The 22,187-nt window shown below is 40.4% G+C and overlaps 2 protein-coding genes across 4 annotated transcripts in view; one reads left to right on the top strand and one right to left on the bottom strand.

The window, feature by feature from the left end:
• Positions 1-6,612, bottom strand: part of ILRUN (inflammation and lipid regulator with UBA-like and NBR1-like domains) — a 63,875-nt gene extending 57,263 nt beyond the window's left edge. For 2 of the 3 annotated variants that reach the window (XM_033919430.1, XM_033919432.1), the window contains exon 1: positions 5,427-5,717. In XM_033919430.1, coding sequence (XP_033775321.1) covers positions 5,427-5,584 — 158 coding nt within the window. In that variant the 5' untranslated portion in view covers positions 5,585-5,717. Of the gene's footprint in view, positions 1-5,426; positions 5,718-6,493 lie in introns of those variants that run through there. The other variant, XM_033919431.1, reaches the window with a different exon arrangement.
• A 4,549-nt stretch (positions 6,613-11,161) lies between these two features.
• On the top strand, positions 11,162-20,281 carry SNRPC (small nuclear ribonucleoprotein polypeptide C). Its single transcript, XM_033919433.1, has 6 exons — positions 11,162-11,302; positions 11,620-11,662; positions 12,399-12,507; positions 14,077-14,166; positions 17,838-17,942; positions 19,775-20,281. Exons 1-6 carry the CDS (start codon positions 11,295-11,297, stop codon positions 19,897-19,899), a joined length of 480 nt encoding a protein of 159 aa, XP_033775324.1. The 5' UTR covers positions 11,162-11,294; the 3' UTR covers positions 19,900-20,281.
• Positions 20,282-22,187: the final 1,906 nt, after the last annotated feature.

Below are 22,187 nucleotides of genomic sequence, written 5' to 3'. Positions count from 1 at the left end.
ATAGATTTTCTAAACGTTTGGTACGAGAGTGCGTTTGAGATGAAATTGGTTAAACATTTGTTCCATTTGCCTGCTTGGAATGATAGTGTTCTGTCGAGGTATCTCTTGTAGGTGCAGCCCTTTAGGGATGGAAAAGCGAGCAAGTAGGTACTGCGTGTAGTAAATGGGCCCTAAGAATAATGGGGTTTGCATGAAATAGCACATGCTAACATATAGTTCTGGGTTCATACCAGAGGCAGCAGAATGAAGTGAGTTGCCCAAAGTCACATCAAAAGATTTGAACCATGGCTTCCCCAGTTCTCAGCTGCTATGACACTAGACTAGTCCTCATTCTCACTCCGTTCATGCACTAACTATCCAAGGTCTTCTTTACCTCTCAGTCACAGGACCACACAATCTCATCTGCTTCCTAAAACCACCGAAAAAAAAGCTTTGGGTCTCTTCTATCAAACTGCGCTAGAAGATTTTAGCACAGAGAGCCGCGCTGAATGGCCCGCGCTGCTCCCAAAGGAACTCTTGCGCAGTTTGATAGAAGAAGCCCTTTGTGTTTACCAGTGAAGAGACATTATAAAGTTTCCAAATGCCAAATAAAAGCTTGACAAATTATCTATTTCTAATCTTGCACAACTGTTCATCTACATGAAATGTAAATTCCTTTGCAAACATAAAAGGTCAGTTTTCCCTCAAAAAGCTCCACTTCAGCAAAACTACTCAAAAAGAGAAAATTTTCTGCTACCCTTGTCTTTAAATGTTTTCAAATAGTACACCTATAGTTTGCTCTCTACATGTTACAAGTGGGTCATTCCATGTCAAGTGGTCTAATTTTAGAAAAGTGCCCCATAAAATAAATACTATTATTTTGGATACTTGGAAAACTTTAAGATGTATAAATAAGTTAACAGAAATTCCTATAGAACAGTCTTTATGTCAATCCTTATGGCTGAACTCCAAGATACAAATAGGCGGATCTAAAATTGCTTGGAAAGAATGGATGCAGGCGGGTATAAGAACATTAGAAGATGTAATATCAAATGGTAAATTTATTGAATTTTCAAGGTTACAACAATCTTTTGGTATTTCTAAATTTCAGTTTTATAATTGGGTGCAATTAAGGCAGGCCATTCGGAAAGGGTTCCCTGAATGGCGAATTTTAAAAAATTATTATACCTTGCAGTTCCTTTGTTTTCAGGCAGATATGATTGGACATCAGGCTGCCAGGTGGTATAAATTGATATCTGATTCTATGAATAAGAAACCTAAAAATGCTTTTAGAGATATTTGGAGCATCGAGATTGGACAGTATATTTCTGCATCTCAATGGCCATGTATTTGGTCTTGGAGGATGAGGTGTACAGTGTCAGCATCTATGAGACAAACATGTTTTGTTTTTTTTGTTGCATTGTTCTTTTTGGACCCCGGTTAGATTAAATAAGTTGGATAACTCTAAGTCTAATAGATGTTGGCACTGTCATCTAGATATAGGTACATATGATCATTTACTATTTTATTATCCTAGGATACTGATTTTTGGAAGTCGATTTGAGGACATATTATTAATATCTTAGAATCTAAAATCCCTTTATCTTATGAAGTAGTTATTTGTGGAACTGTGTTGCATATCAGGGATCCGTTAGATAAATATAAAGGTCGACTGTTCCTAATTATGACAGGTACTGCTGTACAGTTGATCATGCGTAACTGGAAAAATTGGGACCGTCTTAACTTTACATTCTGGTGAGCAAATTTATGCTTGATATACAGATATGAAAAAATGATTGCAGAATCGTTAGGGAATATAAAAATTTTCAAGCTAATATGGGGTCCATTGACGTCTTTTGTTGATCTATTGTAGATTTGATTTTTATTGATATATTATGTGCACATCCAGGGGGAGGGAGGGTGGATTTATTTTTAAATGATTCTCTGAATTAATGTATTGGTTTATTTATTAGTACTTATGGATATGAAATGGATATCATAATGAGCTTTTTGAAGATTTGATTATTAAATTAAAAATTTATAATAGTTATGGGATAGGGTGGGGGGAGGGATATAGATTGATTTGTTTCTTGAAAGAGTATTAAGTGATGTCTTAAATATAAAATGTATTTAATTTGTATTGCACTTATTGAAAATATTGAAAATGAATAAAGAATTAAAAAAAAAAAAGAAAGTGCCCCCACCTTACAATCACCGATTTTAATGAAACTTTGTATGCTAAATCTTACATGACCTCTGGTCAATGAATTGGACAATGAACTCTGGTAAAGTTTAAGATCTGCTAGTGGAATACTTGTGGAGATATAGCTCTTTTTTTGATACCATACCACGATCATGTAAAGTATCCCTGCAAAATTTTGGCTACTTTGAGTCAAAATATAACAAATGAAACTGTGCAAAATTATACAACTTTTTATGATCTATTAAATGAAACTAATGCAGATTTTCATTTTTTGAAACTGACGTACGTAAAAAGACTCAGTGGGCCAAAGAAATGGACCATGTTAAAAAATTTAAAAGTTTAGCCTTCTGTGGATCCTGTAATAATGAAGCTATCCCTGTAAAATTTTGTCTGTTATTTTGTGACCTGAATTTGTTCTCAAATATACGATTTCAATTTATAAGCTAATTTTATTACTTTATAATTTCAATTTAAAGTTTGTGCTTTTTCAAAAAATGTCAAAAGTTGGGTATTTTTAACCAGCTTTTACAAAAAAGAATATTCTAGAAACATTTTCAAATTAACTATCAGAAAGAACATGTTTCAGACCCCTTGAAAAAGTTGGTTTTGTTTTTCAACGCAAGCAAACAATGCATAAAAATAAAGGTCAAATGTCATTGAAGTTTTCATAGTATTGCCATATATTAAAATCGAAATATGGTATGGTCAGTTCTTAGAGTTATAAACTGTTTTGCATTTTTTATAAGGAAAACATTTGACTCATTGGTCCATGGTGGCATTGCCACTACTAGTTCAAGAAATTTGAACCAGCAACCTCATCACTTTAGAGGTTATGCCCGAAAGCTGTGCAATACCAGCCACAGGCGAGTCTCCTAGTTCAGGTTCCCAAATCTGTAGTTTTAGCTTCTTCACCGAGGTTCCAAAGCCTTCTGTGGGTGTCTTTCTGGTTCCCAAGACAATGATTGTCGACCAGATGATGTAATCGATAGAGTAGAGAGCATAGAAATAAGATGGTGTTTTGGCACCCAGCAAATGTTTTGTCTTTCAGGTCAGTAAAACGAACTAGCAGAGCCATGTGGGCACATAAACTTTATCAAGATGTCATTTTCTTCAACTGATACATCAGCAATGTTGCCAATCCACCATGCAACATAAAAATCCAGGAGCAGTTGTGATTTCTCAAGCATGGCATTGTAGTATGAATATTCAAAGTTTTGTCCACAAAGTAAGTAGCAACATTTGAACCTTGCTCACACGAATGGCATTTGAGTCAAGTGGCACAAACCAATGATATTCTCTGGTTCCAGCTATTGAACTGCTTTCTTTCCATCTCTCTTCCTGAAATTTCTTGCTTTCATCAATTTGTTCTTTGTGAACAATTATATATTTAATTCCATGTATATTTTTATCACAGACATTGAATAGATCATTTGATGTCAATATCTGATTATTCAATGGTCTTTGAAGGCTAGTAGCTCTGTTGAGATAAAGTAGGTTATACAAAACGAAAAACTGAATGAGTGCAAAATGTGATAAAGCACAAGATAATTTCTGCTGCTGGACTAGCAGCTCAGATGTCAGACAGTCATGCCAAACCACAGAATGCGCCTTGTGTGAAGACTATATTGACTTGAAGAAATGAAAAAAAAAATTTTTTTTGCAGTATCTGCTAAATCAAAAAAATACTCTCTGCTCCATTGGTTATATCACCTGGTCGACAATATCAGTTTTCAGAAACTATTTTGGCAAATGCGGTGCATAAATTCAATAAAATGTTATGAATGAATAATTAAAGCACAAACTTTAAATTAAAATTATAAAGTACTTAGATTAGCTTATAAGTTGAAATTGTCACAAAATAGCAGACAAACATTTACAGAGATCGCTTCATTATTACAGGAGCCACAGAAGGTTAAACTTTTAAATTTTTTAACATGGTCCATTTCTTCGGCCTACTATGAGGTTTCTTAAGTATGTCAGTTTCAAAAAAATGAAAATCTGCATTAGTTCCATTGAATAGATCGTAAAAAGTTGTACAAGATTGCCAAGTTTCATTTGTTTAGCTTCAAAGGTCAAGGAAATATTTGACTCAAAGTTGCCACAATTGTGCAGGGGGATACTGTACATGGTCGTGATATAGTAAAAAAAAAAAAAAAAAAAAGAGCTATATCTCCACAAGTATTCCACTGGCAGATCTTAAACTTTACCAAAGTTAATTTGGGTCATGTAAGATTCAGAAAGTTTCATCAAAATCCATGATGGTGAAGTGGGGAACCCTAGACCACTTGGCACGGAATGATTCAAGTACAGGCCTCAAATTTACACAAGACTTGTGATTCATTTTTACCATTCCGAGCATCCTGGCTCCACCCCCTTTCCAAATATTCCATGCCAGTGGCACCCCTAAAACTGCCCATCAAGGCCAACCTATTTAGGGCTTAAAGCCCTGTTCAGCACAATACTCTGAGCAACTGCTTCCAAGGTACCAGATCTCTCACCATGTACCAACTTTCTGCAATAGCTTTATCCCCTCTCTCCACCACTATTTATTTTAAAGTGTTATAACTGTGATCCACAATTCTGAGCAAGGAAACAGCAGACACATGAAGTTAAACCCCTTTCCCTCTCTAGCTTTCAATCTCTCTGTCTTTTATTCTTCCCACTCCCTAGTTCCAATCCTTTCTTTCCCTTGGACTCTACTAGTTCTCCTATTTTTCTCTCCTTCTCCTAGCCCTAATCTCAGTGTTTGTCTTTAAAGACCCCACACCACAATTAATTCTTGTTCTACCTTCTGGTCCCTGAATCTGAATGAATAGTAGTCTCCCTATTCGAAAATCTGTCCCAATCTATCCTCTCTATACATCAACCCCAGTTCTAATGCATCTTTCCTTATTTTCTCCTCTAGTCTCCCTTCACAGATGCCAACGTTTCCAAAATGATTGCAGGTGTCAAACACAAGGCGAAATTCTCCTCCCCGGACACAACTGGGAAAAAACCCTGCTCCACACTCGGGGTGCTCGGCATACAAAGAGCCAGCTCCTCTCCCTCCCCCCCTCTTAAATCCCACCCACCTCTCATTTATTCCCTCCCTCTCCAGCTCTAATCCTGCCCACATCCCTCAAAACATCCTCTTCGCTCTATTCCTCGCATTCCCCTCCACGGTTCTAGCCCCGGCTCTCTTTCGCACCCCATCCCTCCACCTCTTGGATGCACATGGCGCTCCCTTTCTCCTCTCCGCGCTTACCAATTGGTCATGTCCAGGAAGAAGGCGCAGCCGGCCGGGTTGAGCTGGAAGCCGAGCAGGCGCTGGAACTCGGAGATGAGCACGTCCTTGTCCGTGGTGCCCATACAGCTGAACTTCTGCATCAGCTCGGGATCCAGGTCCACGTCCATGCCCTCCATGCCGCAGCCCCCCACCCCGCCTCCCGCCCGCCGCCACTCCAAGCCCCGGTCTTCGCTCGGATGTAGGCCCGAGGCCTCCCCCTGCCTCACCGCATTATCGGGCGACTCAGCCGCGTCGTACCGGGCATGCCCAGCCTCGGTACGTCCTTCACGTCACCCGCAGGCTGCGCACGGACGCACGCACACGCGCCGTACGCCCTGCCCCCCCCTCCCCTCGCGACACAGGTCACCACTGAGACGTCACAGTGGCGATGATGTTTTTTTATGAAAACCGCCTTACTTCCGCCTAATCCTTGGGGTGGAAGTTCATGAATGAAAGCAAAAAGGCGTTATGTTACTTTGGAGGACTCGAGGGCTGTTAGTTCTTGATGGGCCCGTGTCTTCAGGTGTTATCGTATGATGTAATGGCTTGAAAGACTTGTTTCTATGGAGTGGGAAATAAATACGTGTTAGTGCCTGTTCTCCATATTCTAAGTAGGTGCTGACTTCACTTTTTAATAGACGTTTACGAAATGTGTGCTCCTAGTGCTGACTGTAGTAGGCAGCGGATGAAAACAGAGGTAAAAGTACTGCTTACCTTTCCTACTCTCCCAGCTCAGTGGTCTTGGCCAATTTTTAAGTCAGAGCTGCTTTAGGTCCAGAAAGGTTGGAAATCCGATATATCTTCATGGGGCCATGACCTCAACCATTGCATGCCAACATCCATCTCCATTAGAACACCTGGCCAAACACGTAAACCACAAGCCAAAGGTACTAATTCAGACAAAAATTACACAAACCGTAAGATGACAAACTGTATGCAGTGCTACATCGGAGAAATAGAAAAGAAATGCATTTCCTTTTGTGCCGTGCAAAATATAAAGACACCATTAACCCCTTTTCAGCCTCAGCCTAGCTAGAGCCACTGACCTGTCACATGGCTTTGCAGCCTTAAGATCCTCAGCCACTGTCACCCCAAGGTCCCTCTTCTGGTCCATTAGACAAGTGGTTCCCAACCCTGTCCTGGAGGACCACTAGGCCAATCGGGTTTTCAGGATAGCCCTAATGAATATACATGGAGCAGATTTGCATGCCTGTCACTTCCATTATATGCAAATCTCTCTCTCTTGCATATTCATTAGGGCTAGCCTGAAAACCCGATTGGCCTGGTGGTCCTCCAGGACAGGGTTGGGAACCGCTGCATTAGACTATACTAATGCTTGCAGATCACATGTTTGTATTCCCTTTGTGGTATCCAATTTTAGCTAAATCTTATTTTTACAGCTGTACATCTCAAGATTTGCAACTGTACCTTTTGTCTGCAAACTAGGAATTTTACTGCTGAGCTAAAGGAAGTACTCCCTCAGCCAACAATAGCCATATCTACTTTAGCTAAACTGCTCATATCCATTCTCTTAGGTCAGGGGTGTCCAATGTCGGTCCTCGAGGGCCGCAATCCAGTCGGGTTTTCAGGATTTTCCCAATGAATATGCATTGAAAGCAGTGCATGCAAATAGATCTCATGCATATTCATTGGGGAAATCCTGAAAACCCGACTGGATTGCGGCCCTCGAGGACCGACATTGGACACCCCTGTCTTAGGTAGAAAGCTGAAATGCAGAACCTCCAGGGAAGCATCCTCAAAAATGCTACTTGTTCCATAGGCAGGACCAAGAGACAGGCAATGTTCCAGAGGCTTAGTGCAAGGATGAAAAGATGGGACAGGCTGCTGTTGCAGAGGTTTAAAAAGGAGAAAGAAAACTTTGTGGGGGGGGGGGGGGTACCAAAAGTCACCCGGAAGCATATGGTTTGCTGTATTGTCAAAAAGGAAATTAATGGCATCCTGAAAGAGAGGTTGCAATAAAGCCATGAGTAAATCTGTTCATAAAAGTGGTTAATAAATTCATATTCACATACATACACACACACGCCTTATTGTATTCATAGTAGTTATTAATCCCCCCCCCCCCCCATTTTTACAAAGTAGTGGTAGCGGATGCCGTGCAGCAAATGCTTCAACGCCCATTAAATCCCTATGGGCGTTGGAGCGATTACCGGAGTAGCAGCCACTAACCCAGCTTTGTAAAATGAGCCCTCAGATTTGATGCTGTGATTACTATTGCCAAGTAGCTCCAATATAATTAGTTCTCAGACCAGGTCCTGCATTTTACTAAGGAGTTAGACTGTTTCCCCTCACTGGTTTCTGAACCAGCTGCTCCATGAAGCAGACATTTATTTCATCTTGATGCATTTCTTGATGTGATACTTATCTAGTCAATATTGGAGTATTGAAATCACTAACACTATTTACTGCTTTAAAGAAAAAAATCACAAAAACAGTATCCCCCTAGGGAGTTCTATTTGTTATCCTTTTCAGTATTACTCTTAAAAATACCTTACAAAAAATGGGAAAAAAGGCCTCAGAGACTTAAGTAGCAGGTTGCTTAAAATTGGCTATACTAGGAGTAGGCAATTCCGGTCCGCGAGAGCCGGAGCCAGGTCAGGTTTTCAGGATATCCACAATAAATATGCATGAGATAGATTTGCATCTCAAGGAGGCAGTACATGCAAATCCATCTCATACATATTCATTGTGGATATCCTGAAAACCTGACCTGGCTCCGGCTCTCAAGGACCGGAATTGCCTACCCCTGGAATACTATCATAAGCTAAATCACTGACTAGCCAAAAACACTTCATCATCAGTTTAAGCCAGGGATAGTGAACTCCGGTCCTCGAGAGCCATATTCCAGTCAGGTTTTCAGGATTTCCCTAATGAATATGCATTGAAAGCAGTGCATACAAATAGATCTCATGCATATTCATTGGGGAAATCCTGAAAACCCGACTGGAATACGGCTCTCGAGGACTGGAGTTCCCTACCCCTGGTTTAAGCAATAGACTAGGGGTGGGTATCTCCGGTCTTCGAGGGCCGGAATCCAGTTGGGTTTTCAGGATTTCCCCAATGAATATGCATGAGAGATCTGTTTGCATGCACTGCTTTCAATGCATATTCATTGGGGAAATCCTGAAAACCCGACTGGATTCCGGCCCTCGAAGACCGGAGTTGCCCACCCCTGCAGTAGACACTCAATGGGGGTATACTAATTGAAATCACCTATTATAGTGCTGTCAAATTTGTTGACTTCCCTAATTTCTGCCAATATTTCATCATTTGTCTTCATTCTGGCCAGGTGAATGGTAATATACCTCAACACTATTCTCTTCCCATGGAATTTCTATCCGTAAAAATTCTACACGTTTTTTGCAGAATATTTATTCTGTTTGGCTCAATGCTCTTTTAACATGTAAAAGTCAACTTTGTAAGGCTTACCTAGGGTTGAGCGTCAGTTGTGTCCCAAAGTTTATAAAACAGTGGCACTTAGTGTGAGAATGTCATCATTAATTGGTTCATATGTGCATGCTTAGCACTATTTTATAAAACCGGTATGCAACTTACATAGTACGAATCCAAAAATGGGCCATACCTGTAAGTGCCATTGTTCTGGATTAAGTGCTCATGCCTAACTTTTGGAACACCAAAGCCACTTTGTGCTTGTAATCTGTAACAGGTTAGGCTCGCTTCAGTGCTGTTACAGAATTGGTGCTAAGTGCACCCCATTATGGTACCCTAATTTAAACACCTATTACAGAATTGTGCTCATAGCGCCAATCTCTCCTGTAGTTTGATCCACCCTATCATTGCGATATAATTTGTACAATGATATAAGTTTCCCATTGGTTATCCCCCTTCCACTAGACTCTCACATGTCTATTATATTTACTTCATTTAGTGCTATATATTCTACTCTCCCATCTCATTTTTTAAGCTTCTAGTATTTGTGGGTTTTTTTGTTAGTATCTACAAGGTTAGAGGTTGACAGGGATATCTTGTAATCTTGGCACCTGAAAATAGGCACCTAGATGGGGGCATTTAACCAATCTAGGTGCCTAATTTACCCCCCCCCCCCTCTCTTTTACAAAACCGCGATAGCAGTTTTTAGGGCAGGCCGGTGTGCTGCTCTCGATGCTCATAAGAACTCTATGAGTGTCAGGAGCAGAGCATTCAGCGCACCAGCCTGTGCTAAAAACCGCTATCATGGTTTTGTAAAAGTGGGGGTTAATTTTTTTTTAAATTGGCGCCGTTAATTGACAGCACCATTAAAAAGCAATTAAAAAAATTAATTAGCTGGTAAGCCCCAGCTTGGTAGGTACCTACCACTTTGAGGTAAGCATCTACTCCATGGCATCGACCAGCAAGTAGGGGTGGATTCGGAGCAGATGTTAGGCATAGTTTGATTTAGGCATACTCATTTAGGCCAAGAAAAAACCCTGGCTTAAATGGGAGTACGCCTAAGACTGGTTATGTGCCATGGCAAGATTCTATAAATGGTACCTAGAGAACAATTACACTTAATGGCACCTAGCATTTAGATACCATTTATAGAATCAGGATCTTTATGCGTGCACTTTAGAAAATGAGTCATAAATCATGTGCATAACTGCAAATTAGTGCGAAGTAAGGCTAAATATTAATAGTTATCTCTATATACTGTAAGTGCTAATTAAGTAATTAAGTTACATGCAAAAGTGATAGTGTTTTATAACTGTACTTGCAAAACTGTGCATACCAGTTATAGAATTAGGGTAGTTATTTGTAATTTCTCTCCAGCAATTGGATTGGATGATAAAATAACAGAGATGCCAAGTCTCACTCAGTTGAAAGCTTTCTCACTCTTACACTCTGACCCCTAGTTCTCACTCATCAAAGCTTCAGTACTAGGGTTACCAGATTTCTTCTTTAAAAAAAGAGGATACCTGGTCCTGCCCCCCAGTCCTGCTCCATTCCACCCCCAAACAAACCTTGTCACCTTCCCCGAGCTTGGGACCATGTCTGGAAGGTGTCTGTGCATGCCCAGACGTGGACACGATGACATCACTCACATGTATGATATCATGTCAACATCTGCGCAGGTGCCCTCCTGATGCAGCCCCTAGCTTGGGGACTTCCAAAACCTGGACAAACTGCCGGGATTTGGAAATCCCTCCGGGCACCTAGGCAGTCCTCTAAAAAGTGCACATATCCAGGTTTCCCTGGACGTCTGGTAACCCTGTTCAGTACCAGTTCACTGATCTTTATCACTGCTTTCATAAAGGAGGCTTTAGAGAAGTAACCTCACCTTCCTGCCTACTATATCCCCTTGCCCTGTTCCTTTTCCCTTTACTGCAAGTACGTGTTCTGAAAGTGATGTACATAGTTTTAACTGCTGGGTCCAAGACAACTTTTCGGCTCAAATAATTTACCCAAATTGCTCCCCACTTTGCCTACATTCTTTCAGAGACTCCAAAGAAAATGCTGCTTTGATTAATCTGCAAAGCAATATTATGCTTAAATCTTCTAATATTTATACCCTGGAATCTGGATGTACCATCTGAAAAATCTCAGTCTTTGGAATCCCTAAACACGCACACAGAAAGAGGAAAAAAATGTCTCCTTGAAACTTCTCTTAACTGGCAGTAGAATTAGTGGAGCAAATTCTACACAGGTATGCTGACGTCATTAGACTTTCGCTTATTCAATTGTTTATCCTTCGACGCTCGCCGTAGTACGGATTTAACCATAGAGATGGGAAGTTTTGGCATTAACGGCGGGTTTGGAGTGCGCACGTGATTTCCGCAAGCGACAAGAAGGTTGCAGGCGAAGGAGTTTCCCGTCGAAGGAGGCTTCAGCATGCCGAAGTGAGAGAAAAAGAGAGGGCACCCCTTGGGCTGGAAGTAGATTCGCTTGGGGAGAATATGGAGGAAATGGGGATGGACATTGAGGCCCGACTGGGCGAGCTGAAACAGCCAGAAATCTTCGGCCTGAAACCTGATCTAAAGGCCGCGTTAGGTTTTCTTAGAGTTTCTGAGCGAATTCTTGTGCGATAACATTCTGAAATCCAAATAGCTTTCTGCAGATTAAATAATGATCATTGCCCAGAGGGAGGGACTTGGATGGAAAATGGGGTACATGACCCAATGTTATCTTACACTTTGGCTTTATATTTTCTGTATAGGTTTTATTGTGATTACTGTGATACCTACCTGACGCATGATTCGGTAAGAATGGATTATTCTTCAATAACCAGTCAGTGATTTGAGAATATTAATCGTTGGAACAATAATGGGGTCTTTTTAGCAACAGTATTTAAAGTTATAATATGTGACCATCTCTGAGAAAAGGTGACTTAAAGTCACCAGAAAATGAGGTTTTCAAACGAATTCTGTTAGAACAAGCAACAGCAAAATATTAGGTGCATTGCTATAATGTAGATAAACTCATATTTGTTGTACAGACTTGGATCAAGTTCCGATTGGACACCTAGTTGATGGATCATGCTTAAGTTTTAATGCTGAGCTATGTGAAGAATAACCTGTAGCTGCCTACTATTGTGTCATTATGACAAATTGATGCTGTGGAGCAAAACAAAACTTGTTGAACCTCAAGGTCCTTCCCGAGGTTCAAAAAAGAATGAAGAAATAGCTAAAGCTAAGTACATAAGTTTTAAAGTTGTATAAGAAAAGGTTAATGAATTGCACAAAACATAGAGTATAGAGCACAAGCACTTTAAAAAAAAACAACTAAGGTCTGATGATGAATAAAAGCCAGAAAAAACAAGCCTTCAAATAATTTGGCTGGTGGTTGGCTGGAACTGAAGACCATAGAGGTAGTTAGAAATTTATTACCTGAAAAAAGATCGCTTAGAAATTAGGCACTTTGAAGTTTATTAAATGCCGTTGTGGATTGATGGTGATTATGACAAATTGTGCATCCTGACTTTGTGATGTGTTCTAGCCGTCTGTAAGGAAGACTCATTGCAGTGGGAGGAAACACAAAGAGAATGTGAAGGATTATTACCAGAAATGGATGGAGGAGCAGGCTCAGAGTCTCATTGATAAAACAAGTAAGACTAAAAACTGAGCTGCTTTCTTTCTGATAGAAGACTTTGCAAGAAAACATTTAAGCAATAATGTTTGGATAGCGAGTGCTTGTGAACCAAGTATTTGGTTGTATATTCAGTAAACATATAATGCTGTTTAGCAGGGAATAAAGAGATCAATTTAACCAAACTGTATGAGCTGGGGGTGAAGGCTGACTTGTTATGCGATCAACAGAAGAGCTAAAAGACCTGTAAATGCACAACAGCTTATCATTTTCTATAGAATGACCAGAGGGGAGTGTGAGTGACAGGAACTAGTATATGTAAAAAAGAGATTGGAAAATGCACCACACCATACTTATGCATTTCCTTTTAAGCATAAAATTCATGACAACTGTTTACACCGAGTACCTCTTTTGTATAAAAATTGAATTATGTTAATTAAGCTTTATATTACAAGGTGTTCTGTCTATAGCTTTAACTTTAATGGATAATTACAGCTTCACTGAACAGCCTTTATCATAGATCTCCTCAGGTTTTATACTGAAAAACAGGACTCCTCTGAATGGCCAAACACTATTGAACTCACTTTGAGTTATATTGGCAATTGTATGAGGCTCTTATTCAGTTAACCATTACTTCTGTAATCTTAGTATTATCAGCTAGACTCTGTAGTTCTTGAACAACTTTCTTTAATAACTTCAAGGCAGTAGACAAAATCTTCTCACTTTACCAGCCCATTCTATTCAAGGGAAAGCTAAGAGTGTGTCCACACCTTGTGGAATAACAGTTCTCCAGACTCAGATATAGAACCTAAGCTGTATTAGATTGTTAGAAATAAAGGGTGAAAACATGGTGGGAGAATAATGCTAGCCTCATGTTCTCATACAGCCATGTGGTCTACAAATATGGCAACTGTTCTCTTTCAGACTGAAGAAGAAAGGCTTAAGCACTGTGGTTGCAGCCTAGCTCTATGGGAGAAGCAAAGCCCTCTGGGGATTTAAGTATACAAAGAACACTTTACTTATACATTTTAGCATAAACACTTAAACTTGTTCTTTTACAAGAAACTGAGCAAATGCCTACATAAAGTGGGAGCAGAACACAAGGCATACCTCACCTTACCAGTGTCTGAAACATTAAATAAAGATCACACATTACATTACAAAGGTTCTCTAAGAATCTTTATCCCTTCAGTCTCACTGTATCACATGCCACATGGAATATAGATTATTCCCAGGTATTTCCATCCCTTCTCTGATTTTGATGCAGTTACTAGTTTTCACATTGAGGGGATCATTCATAAATTTGTTTCAGCGATTAGTTATTCTTTTCCTCTCAATCCTTGAGGAGGATTGCAAGAAGACCTCTGACATAATAAATAGCTTCTAAAGAGGTAAGAGAATGGTAAGCCTCCATGAAACCAAAGCTGTCCTTCACTGTGCCATGAAATGTAGCATAGTTCTTGTAACTGTGGGCCAGAGCAGGGGTCAAAGGGACAGATTGTATCTTTGGGTCCTGAAGTAATATCTTCTTTGACTATCTATGTTTATTTGTTTGTTTGTTTTTTCTTTCTTTCTTTCTACAATATAGCGGCTGCATTCCAACAAGGGAAGATACCACCATCTCCCTTCCCTGCACCACCTCCTGGGGGAGCACTGATCCCACCACCTCCCAATCTGCGTAAGTTTCCTTCTCATATGGTACATTTCACCAAATCATAATGTGTGATTCTGAGGATGTTGAGAGTGTCGCTAGACCATGGAGAAATCACTATTAATATTTTATAACAAAAATATGTAACCTTTTAAGTATTTATAAAATACATTTGAAGTAGGATGGTATCTCATGTTGCACAGAGATACAGGCACATTTCAGATGAAGGCATTTACTAAACTAAACCTTAGGTTTGTATACCGCATCATCTCCACATTCGTAGAGCTCTGCACGGTTTACAGGAGATGGGATAGAAAGGAACTAACAATGGAAGGTTAGAGGTCCAAGTATGAAGAGTTTTTAGAGGGCTTAGAATGCCAGAGATGGAGTAGGTATCAGATTTTTAAGAATAGCCAGGTCTTCAGATGTTTGCGGAAAAGTTGGAGAGAGCTCAGGTTCCAGAGAGGGGAGGAAAGGTTGTTCCAGAGTTCGGTGATTCTGAAGGGGAGGGAGGTCCCTAGTTTTCCTGTATGGGAAATGCCTCTTAATGAGGGGAAGGATAATTTAAATTTGATCTTTAGCTTTGTCTCAACACAACTAAAGTGTGTGTAAGAAAAGCTGACCTTATTACTGGTCAGAAGTATCCCATGATCTCTGAAACAGTATCATATTATCTTTCAAATTCGGTTGCCTGTGCTTCAAAACACTATTCGGTATTGCACCCACCTACCTTCTGAAACACTTTGTCCTCCAAAACAAACTCCGTCTATCACGCAGAACACTATTATTCGCCTTTCCGAATCCCAAAGGATGCCAATTCAAAAGATTCCTCGACAAGATACTTTCCTTCCAAGCAGGTATCTGGAACAATACTCTAAGTGACTTACTCCTTAACTCATCGTCGTACCAATCATTCAGAAGATCACTGAAAACCCATTTATTTGACAAATTTGTTTAAACTTCCTCAAACGATTTCCTCTATGTCTACTTGCATGCTCCTGTCTTCTGATATATATATATATAATTATATTACACGCTTGTTTGTTTACTCCTATTTCATGCTCATGATGTAACTTTGCTGCATTCCTGCAGCCTCTCTTGTTGTAAACCGTCTTGAACTGAAAGGTATGACGGGATATAAATAAAGCTATTATTATTATTTATGGTCACTCACTCTGCTTGAATGGCTATCTGATACTGTCTGACAAAAGGTGTTTTGGGGTGTTTTTTTGTTTTGTTTTTTTTTAACTTTTGTAATTCCAAATGTAATTAAAACTGATCCTCAATTAGATTACCCATTCTTTGACTGTAGAAGAGATTGAAGCTTAGTAAATTGGACTCTTAATTTGTTAATGGGGACAGTATAGATTTTATCCTGAAATGTTGCTGAAAGAGGTGCTTTATGCAGATGTCGCCTTGTATGTTTCTGTATGACAGTAGTTCTCAATAAGGCTCTGTATTTCTAAAAGGCATAGATTTCCCAGAGCAGCAGAGAAGTAACTAATTACTTTTTCCCCTTTTCACCTGATGAGGAAAGAATGGACAGATGGTGACATTGGACCTCTTGGTTGAGTGAAATTTTTCTTTTTCTTACCCATGCCCCCATATAAGCTTGGCACCACTATTTTTGCCATAGCCAGAGATTGAATAGGCTTGTAGAGCTGGGTATGTGGAGGAAGAAAGATGGTTTAGGCTAGGTGAGCTATAATTGACTGTGTGAATCTCATTCCTTATTTCCTGTTAGTATAAAGCCTAACAGGAATTCTGCTAAGGGGATCAAGCTTTGTATCGGTACAAAAATAACACTAGCCTACCACAGAAAAATATCTTATGGAGTTTCTCATTCTTGTACCTTTTCACCTTACCTATTTGAGAGACTATCTGCTTATTCCATGGCTGCTACTTATATGAACAGCTAAACAAAGAACAAACCCCTATGTGAAATGATCCTACTATCCATATGAATGGCTGAACATAACGAGGATTGCTCAAAAATGTTCTTTGTACATAGGTTGTGTGTCTATAAATGCTGCTTATATCTATCTTTCTAGTAAGAATTTAGCTATTGCAAGCACAACAATTCTAACCCAACATCCAACACTCTATAAACCCTTAGTACTCTCTAATTTTTCTAGGTACCAAACATTATCTAAAACCCATAATTCTCCCTTAAAATTTTATCTCATCGTTTAATCTATTACTTCAAAGTTGAAATGTAATTCTTGTTTTAGTTTGGATGTAATCCGCCTTGAACCGCAAGGTAATGGCGGAATAGAAATCACTAATGTAATGTAATGTAATTGTTATTGTAGCTTTGTAATGTTCCTGTTTGTATATAGTAGCTTAATGTTATGTTGACTTACAGAAAACATGCTTTCCCTTGAAAGCCCCATTTGTATTAAATCAATTCCAATTAAATTTCACGCATCCCTAAAACTTCTAGGTGTCATCTGACAAGTTTTCTTTTAATAAACAAATTAGACATCTGCAGATGCTTCTTTAAACTCAAAATGATCCAGTCACTATCCTCACTTTTGGACACCAAGGCCCTGATTCTGTATAGGACGCCCGGGAGAGGTGTCCTATACAGAATCGGGCCTACACTAAATCCCGATTCTGTAACCGGCGTCCATGTTACAGACGCCGGTTAGAGAATCGGGTTAGATTAGACACGGCCCACTACACTTATCGTGGCAAGGGATCTCTCTGCTGCTATAAGTATAGTAGCCGCAGCCGCCTGTCTGATTGCCAGCAGGAGTGTGCCCAAACCCTCCTGCTGGAAGATGCCCCCCCCCCCCCGACACTACCAATCACTGGCAGGAGGGTGCCCAAACCTTCCTGCCGGAAGACGCCCTCCCCCCCCCCCGACACTACCGATCACCGGCAGGAGGGTGCCCAATCCCTCCTGCCGGAAGACGCACCCCCCGCTGCGTTAACAGACCCCAAACCTCCCCCCCACCAAACTAACCTTTATTTGTTGGCCAGACGGGTCTTGCCCGTCCAGCCGGCAGGCCTGCCTCGCGAAGCCTAGACCAATCAGGCCTTAGGCATAGCGGGTCCGCCCATCCCCACTTAATCTAAGGCCTGATTGGCCCAGGCTCTAGTTATGTTGAGCATGTCTTACACAGTTATGTTGAGCATGTCTTAAAGCAGAAATTTTCACTATTTTTCAAGCAGAAAGTTCAAATGTGAGAGAAGACCATCACTGGACAAAGCGTAACCTCCACCATCCTGACAGGCTGGTTTGTCCCATCCCCTTTACCCTTTAATTAGTCCCTGAACTTTCTCTTGAGTCTTTTTTTTGTGCCACCTGTTCATAGCTTTAAGAAACATAGTTTTAAGTAAGTCTGAACTGCATGATTTGGGACAGCACCAAATCTGCATTGTAGAGAGATTAAAACAGAACAGTTATGGAGGAAATGTCAGCAGCAAATCTGAGAATAGGGGGGATTATGTAGTAGGGGTTGTTGCTGTCCTCCAGGCTCTTCACTGAAAAAAGCTGTCTTTATTATAGGTAAAAAAAAAACTTCTCCCACAGCATAAACTGGCATATTTTCCTTTGTCAGATTTGTTTTAACACTCATCAACTATTTCCCTCATAAGCAGCAAATATCCTTCCTTCAGACTGCACCACTAACATGCTTTGCAAAGTTCTTTTTCTTTGATGATTCAGCAATTTTTTTTTTGTTTGTTCCTAGCTGGTCCTCCTCGTCCTGGTATGATGCCAGCACCACCTATGGCTGGACCTCCTATGATGCCAATGATGGGCCCCCCTCCTCCAGGCATGATGCCTGTTGGGCATGGTGAGTTGAGCCCACCTGGGGAATGCTAGCATTTGATACAAAGGTGTCTTATGTATAAAGAATCCATGAATAGAAATTTTTGCTTATATAAAAACAAAAACCTTTTATTTAAGTGCCAGTTTACTAACATGTTTTTAAGATTTTGCATCTAATGTTCATTAATTGCCACAGTTTAAGGTGCTTTATCTGCACTCATGCAATTAACACACCTTATTGATGATATTTTGAAATAAGGGGATAGAAATAGGGTCTGAGCATAGGAATACATTATACATTAATGCATTATTAATACATTAATGCATTATTCTCAGGGTTTGATTTTCCTGGAATAAACGCTTTTCTGTATGGTTACATAATCAAAGCAGTTTACATATTAGGGACAATGAAGTGTTAAGTGACTTGCCCAGAATCACAAGGAGCTGCAGTGGGAATCAAAATCACAACCTCTGGGTGCTGAAGCAGCTACTCTAACCACTAGGCCACTCTTCTACTTCAGTTCTAAATCTGTAGAAACTGTTTTGCAGTAGTAGCCTGTGATAGGTGCATTCATACCTGAGGAAAGCATTGTGGGTGATTATCCAAAGATAGGGGAGGCATTCATAGGGTTTGTCACTGAACTGATGGAGGCATCATATGGCAGGGAGGTGTTAGAAAAAATGAAAAGACTGAAGGGTCCTTTTAGTATATCACATTAAGCTATAATGCATATTTAACATGGGGATAAATGGCCTAATGTTAAATCATTTCGCATTGATTGTGCCCACTAACCACATGATTATTTATTTTTGGTAGAGGGTGTAGAAAGGCTGTTCAACTAGTGCATGCTAAATGAATGATGATGACTTTAGGAGGCACTGTTTCCACATTAGTAAGAGATGGTAATGACTCCTGTGTTAACATAAGTGCATGGTCACTGAAAAAAAAAATTAACATTAGTGCACAGCCAGAAAAATAAATATAGCAGCACTAGAAAAGGTTCAAAGAAGAGCAACCAAGATGATAAAGGGGATAGAACTCCTCTCGTATGAGGAAAGACTAAAGAGCTTAGGGCTCTTTAGCTTGGAAAAGAGATGGCTAAGGTGTGATATGATTGAAGTCTACAAAATCCTGAGTAGTGTAGAACGGGCACAAGTGGATTGATTTTATTTATTTATTTTTTTTACTGCATCAAGATTTGCAAAGACTAGGGAACACTCGATGAAATTACAGGGTTATACTTTTAAAACCAATAGGAGGAAATATTTTTTCACTCAGAGAATAGTTAAGCTCTGGAACGAATTGCCAGAGGTTGTGGTAAGAGCAGTTATAGCTGGTTTGGATAAGTTCCTGGAGGAAAAGTCCATAAACTACTGTGAGACACACATGGGAGAAGCCACTGCTTACCCTGGATCGGTGGTGTGAGATACTGCTACTATTTCGGTTTTTGCCAAATACTTATGACTTGGATTGGCCTCTGTGAAGACAGGCTACTGGGCTAGATGGACCATTGGTCTGATCCAGTAAGGTTATTCGTTTGTTCTAATTGAAAAGGCCAAAAAATAACCCCTCTAGAAATGGTCTTGGCACACAGGGAAAGTTCTGCATTAGAGCACAGCTTAGTAAAAGGATCTTATTTAGGAACTGGAGTCTCTTTGGGTAAGATATGTTTGGACATAAACAAAAGGAATTGTCTCTTTGCAAGTTGTTTGAACAAGATATAACTGCACTAAAGGCACTTAAACTAGGACCAGCTACTGAAAGTCAACTTTCATTTGTCTTAAAACTATTGTTTATAAAACGATCATTTACAAGATGGATAAACTTCATATTTTATTTTTCTTTCTCCACTGCAGCACCAGGGATGAGGCCTCCAATGGGAGGTCACATGGCAATGATGCCTGGGCCCCCTATGATGAGACCCCCAGCTCGACCTATGATGGTGCAAGCCAGGCCTGGCATGATACGGCCAGACAGATAAAGGAACCAGGAAGCACCCTATGCCCTGTACACACTTTATTTTTGCCATCCTTTCAACAGAATGCCATGTTATCATTACAGAAGTGTGTCATCAGTCAGAAGAAAATGTGCCTCAGGAGAGATTGAAGATAATGATGGGATAGCATTTGTCTTTTTGAAGCAGAATTACGTGTTACGTTGTCCTTTGGAGGCAAGCTGTCCCTCAGTCAATATTTATAGTTATCTTCTCTGCAGCTCGTTACCCATTTTACTTTAGAAACTTTGGGGCTCAGCTAGAAACTTTGACCCTTTGTTAGTTTCTCTGTTTTGTTCTATAATGTGATGCTGTTAATTTGTAAAATTGCAGGTTCTTTTTTAAAATAAAAACTTGTCTTTTTATTGTTGTTCTGTTCCTGGAATTGTATTAAAAGTAGCAGGTAAAGAGAGGCTTTTTTTTTTTTTTTTACATTTTCTTTGGTAACAGTATACAACTGTTTCATTTAGTGTTTGCTGCTACAAAATGACATTACGTGACTTACACAAAACAAAGGAAAATGAAAGAATAAACTAACATCCTCTTTTACAAAGCCACGCTAACGGCCCCGTAGCCCATAGAGATTTAAAGGGCTGCAGGTCTGTTGCCGCGCGGCTTTGTAAAAGAGGCCGTAAAAAGTCTTTTTGGCTCTACATCCTTAGTACTAAGCCAGTCTTATGAGTTGAATTGAAAGATGATATCCTTGTAAAGATAAAGCTGTGATAAGACTGTATTGTACAATTGAAATAAGGTCTCAAATTATCCCTCCCCTCTAATACTGGCAATAAAGGGTGCCAAAATCCTGAATCCCAATCCAGCATCTCTCTTTCCCCAGCCACAGATTGGAGGGAGGAGAGGGGAAGAGTTGCCGGACTGAGGTTTTGTCACCCTTTTATATAGTCTTTTCAGGCATCATCCATCAAGCCCATGAACAAGTAAGCCCAGACTGCATCATTTCCATGGACATTATGTAATATACCCACACTATATCCAGCAAAGTATAATGTGAGCAATAGGCCTATATTAAGAATTAGGCTAAGAATTAATTGCATTAGCCTGAAAGTATAACAAGAAATTGTAAAAATGTACTTTTCTGTTAAAACAGTACATGATACATGATTTCTGTGATCAGAAGCCAAAAATCTGTAAGATACACCTGAAAGTGTTGAAGAAGCAAAAACTTTGTTGTCCAGTGAAATAAAACAATAGTAATCATCCTTAAAGGGGATTGTTTTCAATGCAGTTCAAATGGCATAAACAAGTTACTGAAAAGAAGGACTTCTTCAAAGCCTGGTTCATTGCCGTGAGGGATCTGTGAAGACTTCAGCTTAATTAGGAGGAAGAGATGGCATTAGACTAGGGCTATGTCCATAGGCGAGGAACCACCTTATGTCCAAGCTCTTGGGATCAATGCCTCAACACACTTGAATCTCAACCTACATTTGACATAATCAGGGAAAGTGATATATCTATAATAAAATCCTAAGTGCGCTTGCGCACTTAGGAGTTTGTGATGTCTGCCTCCGTGCTGAATTCAATTGGAGGCACGTGGGGCGGCTTGAGCGGTGGTGGCGGTTTGACTCCTTCGCTGCCGGGACACCTCTTCTCACCCCGGACCAGCAAATGCAGCAGTCGCGGGGCATTTGCTAGGCTGGCTCACTTTGATAATGCGAGGTGGGCCGGGCTAGTGGATGCTGGATAGGGGGAGCAGGGAAAGGAGAAGGCCTACTGCTGGACAGAGGGATCAGGTAAAAGGTGCTGCTGGAAGGGGGGAGGTAAAAGGAAGGGATAAGGGGTGCTGCTGGACAGGGGGGAGGTAAATAGAAATCTCAAATGTAATGTAAAAGGAAGGGAGAAGGCCTGCTGGACAGGGGGAGCAGGGACGAGATGCTGCTGGACAGGGGTCAGGTAAAACGAAGGGAGAAGGGCTGCTGCTGGACAGGGGGAGCAGTGAATGGGTGCTGCTGGAGGTAAGAGGAAGGGAGAAGGGCTACTGCTAGACAGGGGGAGCAGGCAAGGAGTGGTGGTGGACAGCTGAGGAAAAAGACAGAAAGTGTCCAAGGAGAGAGAGAAAAAGAGACAGAAAGCAGCCAAGGAGAGAGGCAGAAAGAAAGAAAGAGACAGAAAGCGGCCAAGGAGAGAGCGAGAGAAAGAAATACAGACACACATATCTATTCTAGCACCCGTTAATGTAACAGGCTTAAAGACTAGTTCAACAATAAAGCTAAACTAAAACTATGCCTTCAAGTCTTTCTAGTTTGCATAGGATAAGACAC

This window comes from Geotrypetes seraphini, chromosome 13 (assembly GCF_902459505.1).
Source record: "Geotrypetes seraphini chromosome 13, aGeoSer1.1, whole genome shotgun sequence".
In the NCBI taxonomy this organism is placed as follows: Eukaryota; Metazoa; Chordata; class Amphibia; order Gymnophiona; family Dermophiidae; genus Geotrypetes; species Geotrypetes seraphini.
Note: the sequence above shows the minus strand (reverse complement) of the source record. Positions and strands in the feature narration are given on the sequence as shown.

Bases quoted from the DNA above. Each gene is read 5' to 3' on its own strand.
- SNRPC (XM_033919433.1), top strand. The intron at 11,663-12,398 runs GTAAGAATGGAT...GATGTGTTCTAG, and splicing joins CCTACCTGACGCATGATTCG to CCGTCTGTAAGGAAGACTCA. The intron at 12,508-14,076 runs GTAAGACTAAAA...TCTACAATATAG, and splicing joins GAGTCTCATTGATAAAACAA to CGGCTGCATTCCAACAAGGG.